At 29.7% G+C, this 13510-nt stretch overlaps 2 protein-coding genes across 2 annotated transcripts; one reads left to right on the top strand and one right to left on the bottom strand.

Moving 5' to 3' along the window:
- Nucleotides 1-287: 287 nt before the first annotated feature.
- LOC114176784 (protein NUCLEAR FUSION DEFECTIVE 4-like) lies at nt 288-2206 on the bottom strand. Its single transcript, XM_085667089.1, has one exon. The coding sequence runs from the start codon at nt 2129-2131 to the stop codon at nt 335-337; it is 1797 nt and encodes a 598-aa protein (XP_085523215.1). The 5' UTR covers nt 2132-2206; the 3' UTR covers nt 288-334.
- A 6005-nt stretch (nt 2207-8211) lies between these two features.
- LOC114190909 (uncharacterized) lies at nt 8212-13404 on the top strand. Its single transcript, XM_085673300.1, has 13 exons — nt 8212-8467; nt 10620-10757; nt 10985-11066; nt 11146-11222; nt 11302-11417; nt 11514-11625; nt 11706-11822; nt 11988-12079; nt 12199-12265; nt 12344-12425; nt 12520-12611; nt 12687-12830; nt 12946-13404. Exons 1-13 carry the CDS (start codon nt 8225-8227, stop codon nt 13090-13092), a joined length of 1509 nt encoding a protein of 502 aa, XP_085529426.1. The 5' UTR covers nt 8212-8224; the 3' UTR covers nt 13093-13404.
- Nucleotides 13405-13510: the final 106 nt, after the last annotated feature.

Raw genomic sequence — 13510 nt, 5'->3', positions numbered from 1 at the left:
ATTTTCCGTCAAACCCACCCATTTCGTAAGTTAGTGGCAAACTAACCCACGTTTGAAAAAAAGAAGAAAAAGCCAACAAAAGGATAAATGTTGGAAAGTAGAGTCTATGAGAGGAAGAGCATGACGTCTGCGATTATATGAGTGACGCATCCTGGTGACGAAGATATACATTAATGTTTCAATCTTTGTAAGTGGGTGCTTCACTTTCTATCATTCAATCTTCACCATTTCCCTTCCTACGTTTCGGATAACTATGTTTCACAATTCAGTTTATAAACAAGAAAAGGTATCATTAAGTTAATGTATTCCATTAAAAGTTCATAAAAAAAATACTTCATTTTCTGTTTTTCTTATCCTGTTCTCCTAATGCACTTCCGTGTCCTTCAGTTTCAAACACAAAACTGATACCAGTTTTGGTGATCTCATTCTCTTGGGTTACATCTTTCACTCTGAAGTTTCTATAGATATCCCCTTTGTAAAATTTTCTAGTTCTCAGCACCAAAACAAGCGAAATTAAGCAAGCAAACAGCGTTGCCACCGTGATTATGATAAACGCCATTCTGTAACACTGCACTCCAACGCAGTTAAGCTCCTTCCCCGCTTGTCTCGAGAGTCCTTTGGCCTTCAACTGTTTCAGAGCCTCTTTATCGTACAAAACACCAGTCAGTCTCACGTTTAGAATGTAAGATCCGACAGGGCTTGCCACGGCTCCAAAGTTGTACAACGTGGAGTAATGTTTGAGACCAAATATTTCTGATATGATCGCAAACATTAGCGGCCACTGAGCTCCCAAACAGAACCCTATAATCACGGAAGCGAAGTAGAGGGAGTTTGGGGCACCAAGGGCAATCAGAATATGGCCAACACAAGAGAGAAGCATAACAAGAGTGAACATCAAGGGGCGAGGGACTTTGTATTTGGTCAACAACATCTCAGAGGAAAAACCTGCAACTACCCGTCCCAAATAGTTCCATATGCTTAACAAGGACACGCATGTCGTGATGCTCTTCCTCGGGTACCCCAATGAGCTTCCAATCTGTCCTAGATTGTCTATGGCTGTTAATGCTCCGCCAACACCAAATATTGTTGCAGCGAACAGAATCACCATGTCAATACTCAAAAGTGCTTGCAGAATGGTGTAGTCTTCCCCTCTTTTGGGGGGGTTGAGTATGTTTTTGAAACAAGAACTTGATGAACATGTTGTTGTTGGTACTTCTGGCTCCACGGTTGGAGGTGGAGTAATTTCAGTGACTACTTTAAACTCTGAATCGGTCACACCTTGAGTTTTGGCTTTCAAATGGTTTATTTCCTCTCTGAATACCACAACAAGCGGGAGAAGGAGAAGGAAAAGAACCACAACCGCATCGGCCACGAATTCGGGCCTTGTAAAACTGAGCTTGTTTTGCATTATGATCAAAACCATGAGAAAAGCTGCAAGGGCGAGTGAAATATATAGAAGGTGATAGAAAACCTTGTTCTGGTTGGGACGGTGATGGTAAACGTTGTTGAATATCCGAATTGTTGGAAGGAAAAGGAAGTTAACAGCAGCAGGAAGCCACGCAAAGAGTAAGATAAGGGCTTGAGGGTTGTGATCACCATAGAAGGCATGGTAGAACTGAGCGATGATGGCTCCACTTAGACCAACATAACCTTTGAGTAGGCCTAAAAGACTACCTCGGCTTCCTGGGAAGTTCTTCACACATGTGACCAAAGCACCAGTGTTGGCAAAGGTTTGAGAATTTGCACCGATGAAAATGTAGAGACATGTTTGCCAAACATGGGGTTTGGAAATGCGGCCTGAGACTGCAAGCCATATCATGAAGTAGCCAAAGAAGTTCATAAGAACCCCTATTGAGAGTACCACCCAGGGTGGTGTTACCTCGTTGATCAACCCGGATACGATTCCAACTGTGGCACCCAAGTCTTTGAAGAAGCTGAGCAAGTTGAGAGTGGTTTGGTCATACCCCAGAGAGGTTTTGACCTCGTTAGAGTACATGCCAAACATGTAAACTGAACCTGCAGCAGCCATGATAAGCAAAGATGCATACAACATGAACCAACGCCCAGCGATAACATGGTAGCTCAAGTTCTTCATTCTCGAACAACCACCTGCGAACTCTCCAGCCACCATTTTGCAACGATGATGTTCGGTAATGGGGTTAAACACTCTTTCTCGTGGAAAACCAAGTATACATGGGTGGGGAAATTTATGGAGAACTGAAAGGGTGAAGAGTGTTTCCGTTGATAAAGAAACGGTGATTCAAACGGAATATTTTTTTCCATTTTGACATGTGACGCCTAAGTTGTGGAAATTAAGACACTTCAATCCATCTAATAGGAGGGTGATTGGTTGGTTCACGTCCTTTTTTGTTTTATACAAAAAAAAAAGTATTTTATTATGAAAAGATGTATAAAGTCTTATTGTTTGTGGGGGTGTTTGGTCACAAATATTATTGGTTGGTAAAATTATTATTTAAAAAATAATATTTGACAAATGTATTTGGAAATCTAAATATAAGTAATTATGTTAAAAAAATTTAGTTTGTATAAATAATTTGCTTGCAAGCAACTATTTTACAAAAGAAAACAATATTTTAACAAGAATAAAGTAAATCTTTACCTGAAAAAAAAAATATCATTCTACATAAGGTTTATATTATTTTTAGTTGTAAAATAAGCCAATTTTTGTAGGTTTTCAATAAAATAATATCACTCCTCCTTTAATTTTTAAATAAATATTCCCGTAATTTATATTTTGAATAAATATCACTCATCTTCTTTATATAGACACAATCATTCATTAACAATATAAAAAATGATATTTTTATTTAATTATAATTTTATTATATAAAAATATGTTAGAAAATTATCATAATATATTTTTATATAATTTTAATATAAGTAAAAATATAGATGAAATAAATAATAATTTATTGATAACATCAAATATGTAAATGTTTATTTTAAAATTAGAAAATGTGAATGTACAAGATATTTGTTTAATTTTAAAATGGTAATGTTAATGTATTGACATAATTAAATTGTTTAATTTTTGTTTATAAAATTTTTAAGTTTTAATATTTGAAAACTTTAATTTTATTTTTTTATAACTTTCTTTTTTAGGGTTTAGTCATTATGTTATTTTAAATAAAATCAAAATGAGAGTGTTACTAGTGTAATATGAATGAGAAGAGAAGGACGTGAGATGGTAGGTTATTTTACTTCATAGATAGAAGGTGGATGATGTTAAACAGTATGATGAAAACGATGGATGAATAGGGGCCATATGCTATATCATAACTCCCCACTTGACCAATTCATCTACTACTTAAAAAACTGATAACATAATATATAAAAATATTTTAATAAAATTGTTTTAAAAATAGCATATTTATTATTTTTTTATAATACGTGTCCAATTATCTTAATATATAAGTATTTTAGGGTATCATCTTCGCCATTCCTCCACTTTAATTTCACAACTTTATATGTTTTATAAATATTATAATTTTAAATCGATCATGCTTACAACGAGTTAATGTTTATTTGTAGTTTTATTTAAATATATTTGGAGATTTAAAAAAACAATAAATAATTTTAGGTTTATAATTAAGTTTTAAAGAATAAAGTGAAAAATAATTTATAAGTTTAGAAAGTTAATATGTATGTAAACATGTACAAAGTAGATTTTGTAAAAATACAAAAAATAAAATATATTTAAAGAATATAAAGTAAACTCTATAAACATACGAAGAATGGAATATGCATAAATATGTGGAGTAAACTAGTTAAAAGTACAAATTAATATATAAATTAATATGTATTGTTATATTTGTTTAATTAGTGTAATGTTCGACTCGTCTAATATATATTGTAAAATTCATCTAATCGGAGAATAAATAGAGTAAATAATAATTTAAACAGTATTAATAGTCTTTTTTGATGTCACTCTAAAAAATAGTGTAAATTGTGACAATTATTTTCATAAAATGTAACGGTTAAGCGTCACAATCTACGCTTGTGATGGTTTTATAAATTTTTGTAATTTGTGTTATCGTAGAGTATAATATGATGGTTTCAAACAAATCGTCGCAACAATATTTTTTTATATTATATAATGTGTCATTTTTTTAAAATAGACTGTGATAGTTAAAAGGGCTGTAATTTTTAAATTAAAATTAGATATACTAAAAGTCGTGACACTTAAAAACGTTATAATTTATGTTTTATTACGACGTTTGTAACTGTTAGTATTATCAACTGTCATAATTTGTTCTTAATTTTTATTAAAATTAAATAATTTAATCTCTAAATAAAAAGAAAAATTAATTCTTATATAAATATTATACAAACCCACTAAAATGTATTTACTACTCGTAAGAATCTATCAAAAGATACTTGGTATCAATTGAATAAAAATTTGTCTGCAACTGACACAAATCTTTTTCTCATTCCTATTTTTTAGGATTTTGAATTGTAATCCATAAAGATGCAACTGGAAAATGTTTGAAAGGGACTAAAAAATTCCTGCACTCATTTACCAATGTTCATAAAATAGTATATTTTGTTATTTTCAACGTTCATATCGTTGTCACCATTTCTACCACAACATTTTTTTCCTTTTTTTTATTAGTTTAGTTTTTTTTTATTCTATTCAATTTATATATATTAACTGAAGACGCAATAATTACTGATCCACCTCTTTTTCTTTTTCTTATTCATGATTACTAGTGTCATATTGGTGTCATTGGAATATGAGTAGGTTTCAACTCATCTCTTGAATAATGTTTTGACCAGTTTTTTTTTTATAATCTTATTTCAATTTAAAAATGTATAAAAATAAATTAATTTATATAAAAATTAGTTTATAAAAATTCTCTCGTATATTATGTTAAATTTATTTTTAATTTAAGTGTATACTGCAACATAACTTAAAGAGGTTAATTTTTCCTAAAATTATAAAATTGAAACAATTTCAACTTGTTTAGTGCAAACTGGTGGTAGAACATGTATACGATGAGTGGAATTGTCAAATCTTATCTGTAATCCCAAATAGTTGTACAGTTGCTTTAATTATTTACATCAATGAGTTAATGTATGACATTCTTATATCTTTTATGTTAAATTATTTTTTCTCTAATTTCAATATTTTTGTTGAATGAATGCCTAAACAAAAACAATGTTAAAATATTGTCCATATTTACTTTCAATAATTCGGCTTTTGAAAGGCTCCTATGGCCTCACATCAAACTTAAGTTAGTCCTTTATAAAACAAATTAAATTGTCTAAATTATTTGATAAAAAGTATTAAATTTCAATTCACTTATTAATATTGTTATTATTATTAAGGACTACGTATAGTATAATGATACAATTATTATTGCATTAAGTTTATAGGGTAATGTTTTTTATAGGTGCATATAAATGCTTTAAACCTAAACACATGGTATTTGTTTTAAAATAATATTTTTTATAGACATTTAAAATTAAACCTGTTTACTTTAATTTTAGTTTCAAAAAATTAAGTGGTAGAACTCTATTGAAGAAGACATTAATGACATGTTGAAAGCTCCTGAAAATTCACTTATGAAATTAAGAAAATAATGGCTTGATAAACTTTTTTATATAATTAATTCATAATTTTTTATATTAATATAATAATAGCAACATTGGAATTTAACTAATAACTAAAAAATATCACTCATTTATAATTACTCACTTAGAATTATTGAGAAAGTAGTTGAGAAGTAAAACAAAAGTAGTTAAAAACTAAAAAACAAAAACAAAAACAACTCAAAATAACTAAAAGGATTTAACAAAACTAGTTAATCAAACTTGTAAATTAATAAATAAAAATTAATTATTGAAACAAATCTTAACACTAAATAATCACACGTTTTTAATAATTATAATTTTGTATTTTTTAATTTATTTAAAATTGTTATTGTAACAATCCTATTTTTTTTAAGCATCACATAATAATTATAGATTATATTTTAACACCTTAATAATATCAGTAATGATAATTAAACTTACTTTCGTTACCGTTCTTAAACTAGAAAATTCTACGTTCTAACATGTGATTAACATAACTCATATTTATATACCCCTCCATAAATGACTCGTTCCAACTCTAATGTTACTATCATTATTGACTCTTATATCTGCTCCCGTATTTAAAATATGATAATCGCAAAATAAAAGAAATAAAAGACAACAAAATTGCAAGGGTAAGCTAATTATCACAGAAATAAAATCCTATTCAAAAAATTCTATAATTTTCACACAAAAAATCGTCAAAATAAATCCTTTGGATGTATAAAATAAAGAAATCAGTCAAGCATCAAACTAAAGAGGAGTATCTAGATTCAGTCTTCCAAAAGACGAATGTATTGAATGGACTCAAGAGACTTTGCACATGTCATCCTGTCCTATTAGGATCGAGCTCTTAACACTAGGCTAAAAGTTATAGCTATTAGTCAAGGAACAACTCTTTTTACTTAAGAGTTTACCAATCCAATCGCCACGATTCAATTGTGGCCCAGCCCACTTGGCCTCTGCCTCTGCTCTCATCCTTAAACAATGTCACATGCAAAAATCACTATCTACAAAATCAAATGTCCGATTAACGGTCAAGGAAAAATTTTCAGGATCATAAACAGAAAAGATTTCATTAAGAACGACATGAAACTGAATATGGGCTTGCATGCAAAGAAAAACAGATTGTCCTTAGAGAATTGGTAGACTTTTCGAACTCACCATTAAAGAAATTGACTGAGTGTTTTGATAGGATTCTTCACATAGATTACTCCAATAGAATTGATTCTTTAAAAAGGATGGAAGTTGATTTAAAAATTTGGAAGAAAAAGGAAGTTTTTTTTTTTTGGAACCACTATGTTTACAGAGAAGAAAATGGTTTTCTAAAGAAGGAATTTTTTGGTTCTCACAATTATAACCTACAAAGTTTATATAAATTAAATTTGAAGTAGTATTTGTGTAAAAAAGTATTTTACATTATAATTTAAAATAATTATCATTATAATTTAAAATAATTATTATTTTTCAATAAATAAATAAATGTTTTATTAAAAATGAAAATATATTAAATAATTAAGACAATAGTAAATAAGTAAGCACTAAATTAATAATTGAAAAAGTATAACCGTAAACAATCCTTATTTTTATTTAATTAAATTAATAAAAATAAAAAATTTATAGCCTATTTCTTAAAAAAAATATTCAAATTTTATAATACATAATTTTAAGTACAAGTATGTTGAAAATAAATATGAGTTTGATCTTTGATCTAGATTTAGAACAAGGTAAAACATGTGAATAATAGAGTTGCTTTTGGATGGACCGAGAAAAAACTCTAATGAACAACTTACTTATAAAAGACTCACATGATATATTATGTTGATATCATGGAATTTGATAGATTTAAATCAATTTGAGTTATGTGTGGATCGCAAGTTAATCGGAACAGGCCTAAGCGGGCCAGCGACCTAAATATTCAGACCGTTCCACACTTTTTATTGCGAACATGTGAGCTGGTTGCCTCCTATTGTCATCTCTAATTTTTTTTTTTCACTATACTCAAATTACAATCTTGACGGTTAATCACTTTTTAATTTTTTTAATTTATTTTTCAAGACTTTTTTTCTTCTTTGATTAAATAAAGATGTTCTCTGAATGGAAGTTACCGATGAAAGTGATGAAAAATCTGTTACTACAAACTAGGATTTCAAGATATGCATCATCTTTTGATGCTCATTATAAGAAAATGAGTAATTAACTATTTGAAAGCTCTTTTGCTGTTTATCATCTTTGTTTTATATTTTACTTTATTTAGCCGGACAATTAGCACTGTCCAAACACATCCAAAAGAAATTATTCGAAGTTTAGACTGTGCTGAAACTGATATAACAAATGAGAGTGTTGACCTCTTTCCTGTCTTTCTCTCCAATGTCCTTTTTTTATATTTGTTTCTGTTGAAAAAAAACAATAGCCAAAGTTCTTCATCTGTCTCTTGTATTTGTAATGTAATATGAAACACTTCCACCTTGACGATGAAGCCAACAATGCCGGCCTTCTACTTCATTAATTTGGACCTCTCTGTCACATTAATTCTTTATTTCTATCTTCTCTCTATATATAATTGTTCTATTCCAGTGCAAGAGGAAGAGACAAGGACACATTTGAACTTTGTTGAATACAGTTCACAATGGATGAAGGAACTAAGAAAATGGAAGAAGGCCTGAATTCACCACTGAATGAAGATGGTAATAAGAATGATTTGAAGAAGCAGGTAACCATTAAAACCGGTAACGGAGGTTCTACTGTTGAGCATCACAGAGACACAATGGCTAAGCCTGTGGCTGTGGATGAGGCGGCGGAGCCACCGGTGGTTAAGAAGAATACCAAAAGGGTTGCAACCCTCGATGCATTTAGGGGTCTCACCATAGTGGTTTGTGCTCTCTAAACCCTTTTCTTTGTCAAACATTCTGCAAACAATTGTGGAAAATCATTTTTTACTATTAAATTTTGATAATTTTTTTTATAATTTTAAGATTTATTTTTTAAGTGATTTTTTTTTTTATTTTTAATATTTTAAAATCATTTAAAAAATATTTATTTATATTATAAAATAAAGTTGTCAAAATATTATTATCCATAGTATTCCATGCATATTTGTCTTAAGGATTATGATATTTGACTTTTTTTTTCTATAAAATTTACTTTTTAACACAAATCACATCTTTCTTCCATTCATATGTTATTATGTATGTATTATCAAAAGTTTATTCAAAACTTTATTAAAAAAATAATTTTCATTACTATAAAGTTTAATGATATATTGTGGATACAACGATTGTTTTAAATTTTGTAGTCCTAAATTTATATTTGTTTTAGTAAAAGCTGAAGATATATTTAAGTTTAGAAACATTAAATATACATGTTTTTATAGTAGCGATATATATATATATATATAAAAGTTTAAAAGTTAATATCTGTCCTATTATTTGGTAATAGGGACATAAGATAGAATATAATTAAGACTTTTTTTCTCTTAAGTGAATCTCGAATCCAATATTAAATTTAAAATCTAAATATATTACACTTCTCATTCTAGAGACTTACTATAGACCAATTAAATGTTGTTTTCGTTAAAAACACTGTAAAGAAATTGTTGATTTTAGTACAAAACAAACACAAGCTTAATCTTGAGACATGGGTTTTACATAGTCACAAAATGATCTGAAGCTATCACAACTCCTTAAATTAGTTCTTTCTTCTTTCTAAATTTTTAGTCCTAATTAATGTGAGTATATTTTTAATAAGGAACCTTTGCTCAGGAGATTTAAAACAAAATAAAGTCATCAACCAACGAAAAAAACACAATTTTTTCAAGATCAAAAAGATATTAAATCCCAAAATAAGGTTTTTTTTGGAAAAGATATAAAAGTAACAATATAATAAAGGTTCAGGTCATCTTAATTTGGTTTTTCTCTGAACAAATGTTACGTCACAATTTTATTTATATATATATATATATATATATATATATATATCATATTTTTACTAAATTATTTATAAATATCTGATCTCAAGTTCGATCAGTTTATTTTTAAGTGTGATATATTGAAAATTTTACATCTATTATAAATATGAATAAATCATATCGAAACAATTTTTTAGGTCGTGAGATATGTTAGAAGTCTCACATCAATTAAAAGTAATACGTACGATGTTAGAATGACAATGAGTTAGGTTAGACACAAATAGTGTCTACCAGTTATCTGACCGCAACAAAAAAATACACGACTTAATAAAAATATAAATTAAATTTTAATTTTAATTTTTTACAAGTAACAGATATTCGTGGTACGAGTAATATGATACTCGTACTCGACTCGTCTATAAATGGGTATTAATATATTTGTTAATCCTTACCCGCGGGTACCGACTATCTACTTGGGAAATTTATTTCCGAATACTTGTAGGGCTGTGGACACATATATTTTTTTCATTCCTAATTACAATATGTAAATGAGTACAAACTTCATTTTACAAGCCGATTTTATAAGGTTAAATTATATTTAAAATTCACTTCTTAATATCCAATTTGTTAAGATTGACTTAGACTTATGGTTGACTCACGTGTTAAAACTCATTTTGACATCTCTACTTAAGGTTTACTTTTTTACTTTTAATATCGTATCAAAGTGATTCAAAGTTAGTTTTAATGAGATTTATTATTTGTTGGACGTATTATATCATTATTACTGGAATATTTGTTGTTTGTTAAACCTATTTGATCCATCTATTAATATCTAGTCTCGTAATTAATATATATATATATATATATATATATATATATATATATATATATATATATATATATATATATATATATATATATATATATATATTTCGTAATATGCGTAAAAGATTCCACAAATATAAAAAAAAATTAAAGAACATGTATAAATGCAAATTTCAACTTATAAACGGATTTTTTTGTTGTTGAGTTAAATTTAAAATTCAGAGCATCTTACCACCGCTTTTACGAATAAGGATTAACAGGTAAACATTTTTCACCCCTAATTTATGTGCAGTTGATGATCCTGGTAGACGATGCTGGTGAAGCTTATCCACGCATTGATCACTCCCCATGGAATGGATGTACTTTGGCCGATTTCGTTATGCCTTTCTTTCTTTTCATTGTTGGGGTTGCCATAGCCCTTGCACTCAAGGTATGAGTATATGCCACCATGTTCTGTGCAATTTTCACCTGCTTATACAATAACTTAGTCAAATAACTCAATAATAATGATTCAGGCCAGATATATACAATTATCAAGATAGATATATGTCTTTATCTGAATAACTTCATAAGCAAGTTATACTTCAATTTTTTCAATTTCTTTTAAGTTACTCGTCTAAAAATTAACATTTGGATGGATTGATTAACATGATGCAGAGAATCCCCAAGAAAAGGGATGCTGTAAAGAAGATAATTCTTAGGACGATGAAACTTCTCTTCTGGGGTATAATTTTGCAAGGTAAAACAAATCGTTGCATTTTCTGATATATATAAATCATGGTGCAGTGATAAATTTGATTATACATAATATCTTACAGGGGGTTACTCTCATGCTCCTAATGACCTTGTATACGGAGTTAACATGAAATTTATCCGATGGTGTGGCATTCTCCAGGTATACATTGTTGAAATTGAAGTAAATGCATATAGGGCTATGATGCAAAATAACCCCGTTTCTGAATCTTTGTTTGCAGAGAATAGCTCTTGTATACTGTGTTGTAGCTCTAATAGAGACATTTACCACCAAACTCAGACCCACAACACTGGGTTCTGGACACCTATCCATTTTTACTGCTTATAAATGGCAATGGTGAGAAAATACAAACACTTCAGACTTCAAATATGCTGCTTCATTGCTAGAGAGATTAACAAAATTCAACTGAAATTGATTACACGTGTGGCTTAGGCTTGGAGGTTTTGTGGCATTTCTCATTTATATGATCACAACCTTCACTCTCTACGTTCCTGATTGGAGTTTCGTGGATCGTTTTAACGGCGATGAACCGAAGAGATACACGGTACATAATCAAATGAGTGGTCCAAATCTTTGTTCTATCTTCATAAATCTTAAACCTTTTGTTTTTCTTCCATTTATTAGGTCATTTGTGGGATGAGAGGACACCTAGGACCAGCATGTAACGCTGTCGGACACGTGGACCGACAGGTTTGGGGGGTCAACCATCTTTATTCTCAACCCGTGTGGAGACGCTTAAAGGTGAGTGTTGACTATTCAGCACTTTCTGTCACGTGCTTCTGCTGCTAAATTTGTCCAACACTTTTATTTCAATTTTTTTTCATTTTCAAACTAACACTATTTTGGTATTATTCTAAACATATTCATTCCACAATTGTTTTTCTAATTTTTCTATGACGTTTATAGGCGTGCACCCTCAATTCTCCTGGAGATGGTCTTTTCAGTGAGGATGCTCCAAGTTGGTGTCGTGCTCCTTTTGAACCTGAAGGCTTGTTGAGGTTTAATTATCTTCATTTGTTCAAATAAAAAGATAGAATCAATCAAATTGCAGCGTTTAACTTTTATACAAATTTTGTATGAATCAGAAATTCTTAACAAATAGTGTTTGTTTGATTAGTTCTATATCAGCTATCATCTCTGGCACTTTAGGGATCCACTATGGGCACGTCTTGATTCACTTTAAGGTTACAAAACTTCACCAGTGTTATATAAACATCTGTTATATATCTAAAATTTAGTAATAAATGTATGAAATTTGACAGGGTCACTTGGAGAGGCTGAAACACTGGGTCTCAATGGGGTTTGTGTTACTCATCATAGCCATCATCCTTCACTTCACAGATGGTAATTAAGCTAGTCAAATAAAATCTATCTAATTAGTTAAAACTGAATACAATTAATAAGATTCATCTTAACATTTTTTTGTGACATATTGCAGCTATCCCAATTAACAAGCAACTCTACAGCTTCAGCTATGTTTGTTTCACAGCTGGGGCTGCTGGAATTGTTTTCTCTGGGTTCTACATACTGGTAGGTACAAGTGCAGAATGCTTTAATACACAATAAATTCTAACTTACTACGTACTAATACACAATATTACACAGATTGATGTTTTGGGGCTGCGAACTCCATTTTTGTTCTTGGAATGGATAGGAATGAATGCTATGCTAGTATTTGTGATGGCAGCTCAGGGCATTTTTGCAGCTTTTGTAAATGGATGGTATTATGAAGATCCACGTAACTCTCTGGTAAGAACCAATCTTTATGATTTATCATACTTAATTTCACAACCCCTTCGTTAATTGTTTAAAGTAGGTGCTGACGAATATTGTTGCATGTGAAAAAAAAAAAAAAAAAAAATAGGTACACTGGATCAAGAAACATGTGTTTGACAATGTTTGGCACTCGGAGAGAGTGGGAACCATAATGTATGTGATATTTGCAGAAATCACATTCTGGAGCGTGGTTGCTGGCGTCTTACACAAATTAGGAATATATTGGAAACTATAATTAGATATGTAACAATTAACCAACCGCATTAATTGTTCTTCCTCTGTTAATTATATTCTTCTTTTTCTTAATAGCTTTCTTGCCAAAAAGAGTGGGTAACACTCCGAAGAATGATGGTTCAAAAGAATAAAAACGAAAAGTCACACATACTTGACAGTACTTGGTGCAATGCCACTATAAAACCCACATGAGGGAAGAAAAGGTGTAGAGCGTTCACATTTCAAAGAGTATTGGTCAACAAATCATTGCAGTAGAGTTTAAAATGCTTGAGAAAAAAGTATAATATATTTAAGGATATTTATACTTTTTCTTTTTTCCTTTTCATTTATAAGTTACTAATGTTTTTTCTGTTTGGTTAAGTTTTAATTACCGAATGAATTTTGATATTTTAAATTGAATTTCTATTAACAAAAATTAT

This window comes from Vigna unguiculata, chromosome 1 (genome assembly GCF_037176805.1).
Source record: "Vigna unguiculata cultivar grain cowpea cultivar isolate G323 ecotype 2 chromosome 1, ASM3717680v1, whole genome shotgun sequence".
Lineage (NCBI taxonomy): Eukaryota > Viridiplantae > Streptophyta > Magnoliopsida > Fabales > Fabaceae > Vigna > Vigna unguiculata.
The sequence above is the reverse complement of the archived record's forward strand: the minus strand, read 5'-3'. Positions and strand labels throughout refer to the sequence as shown.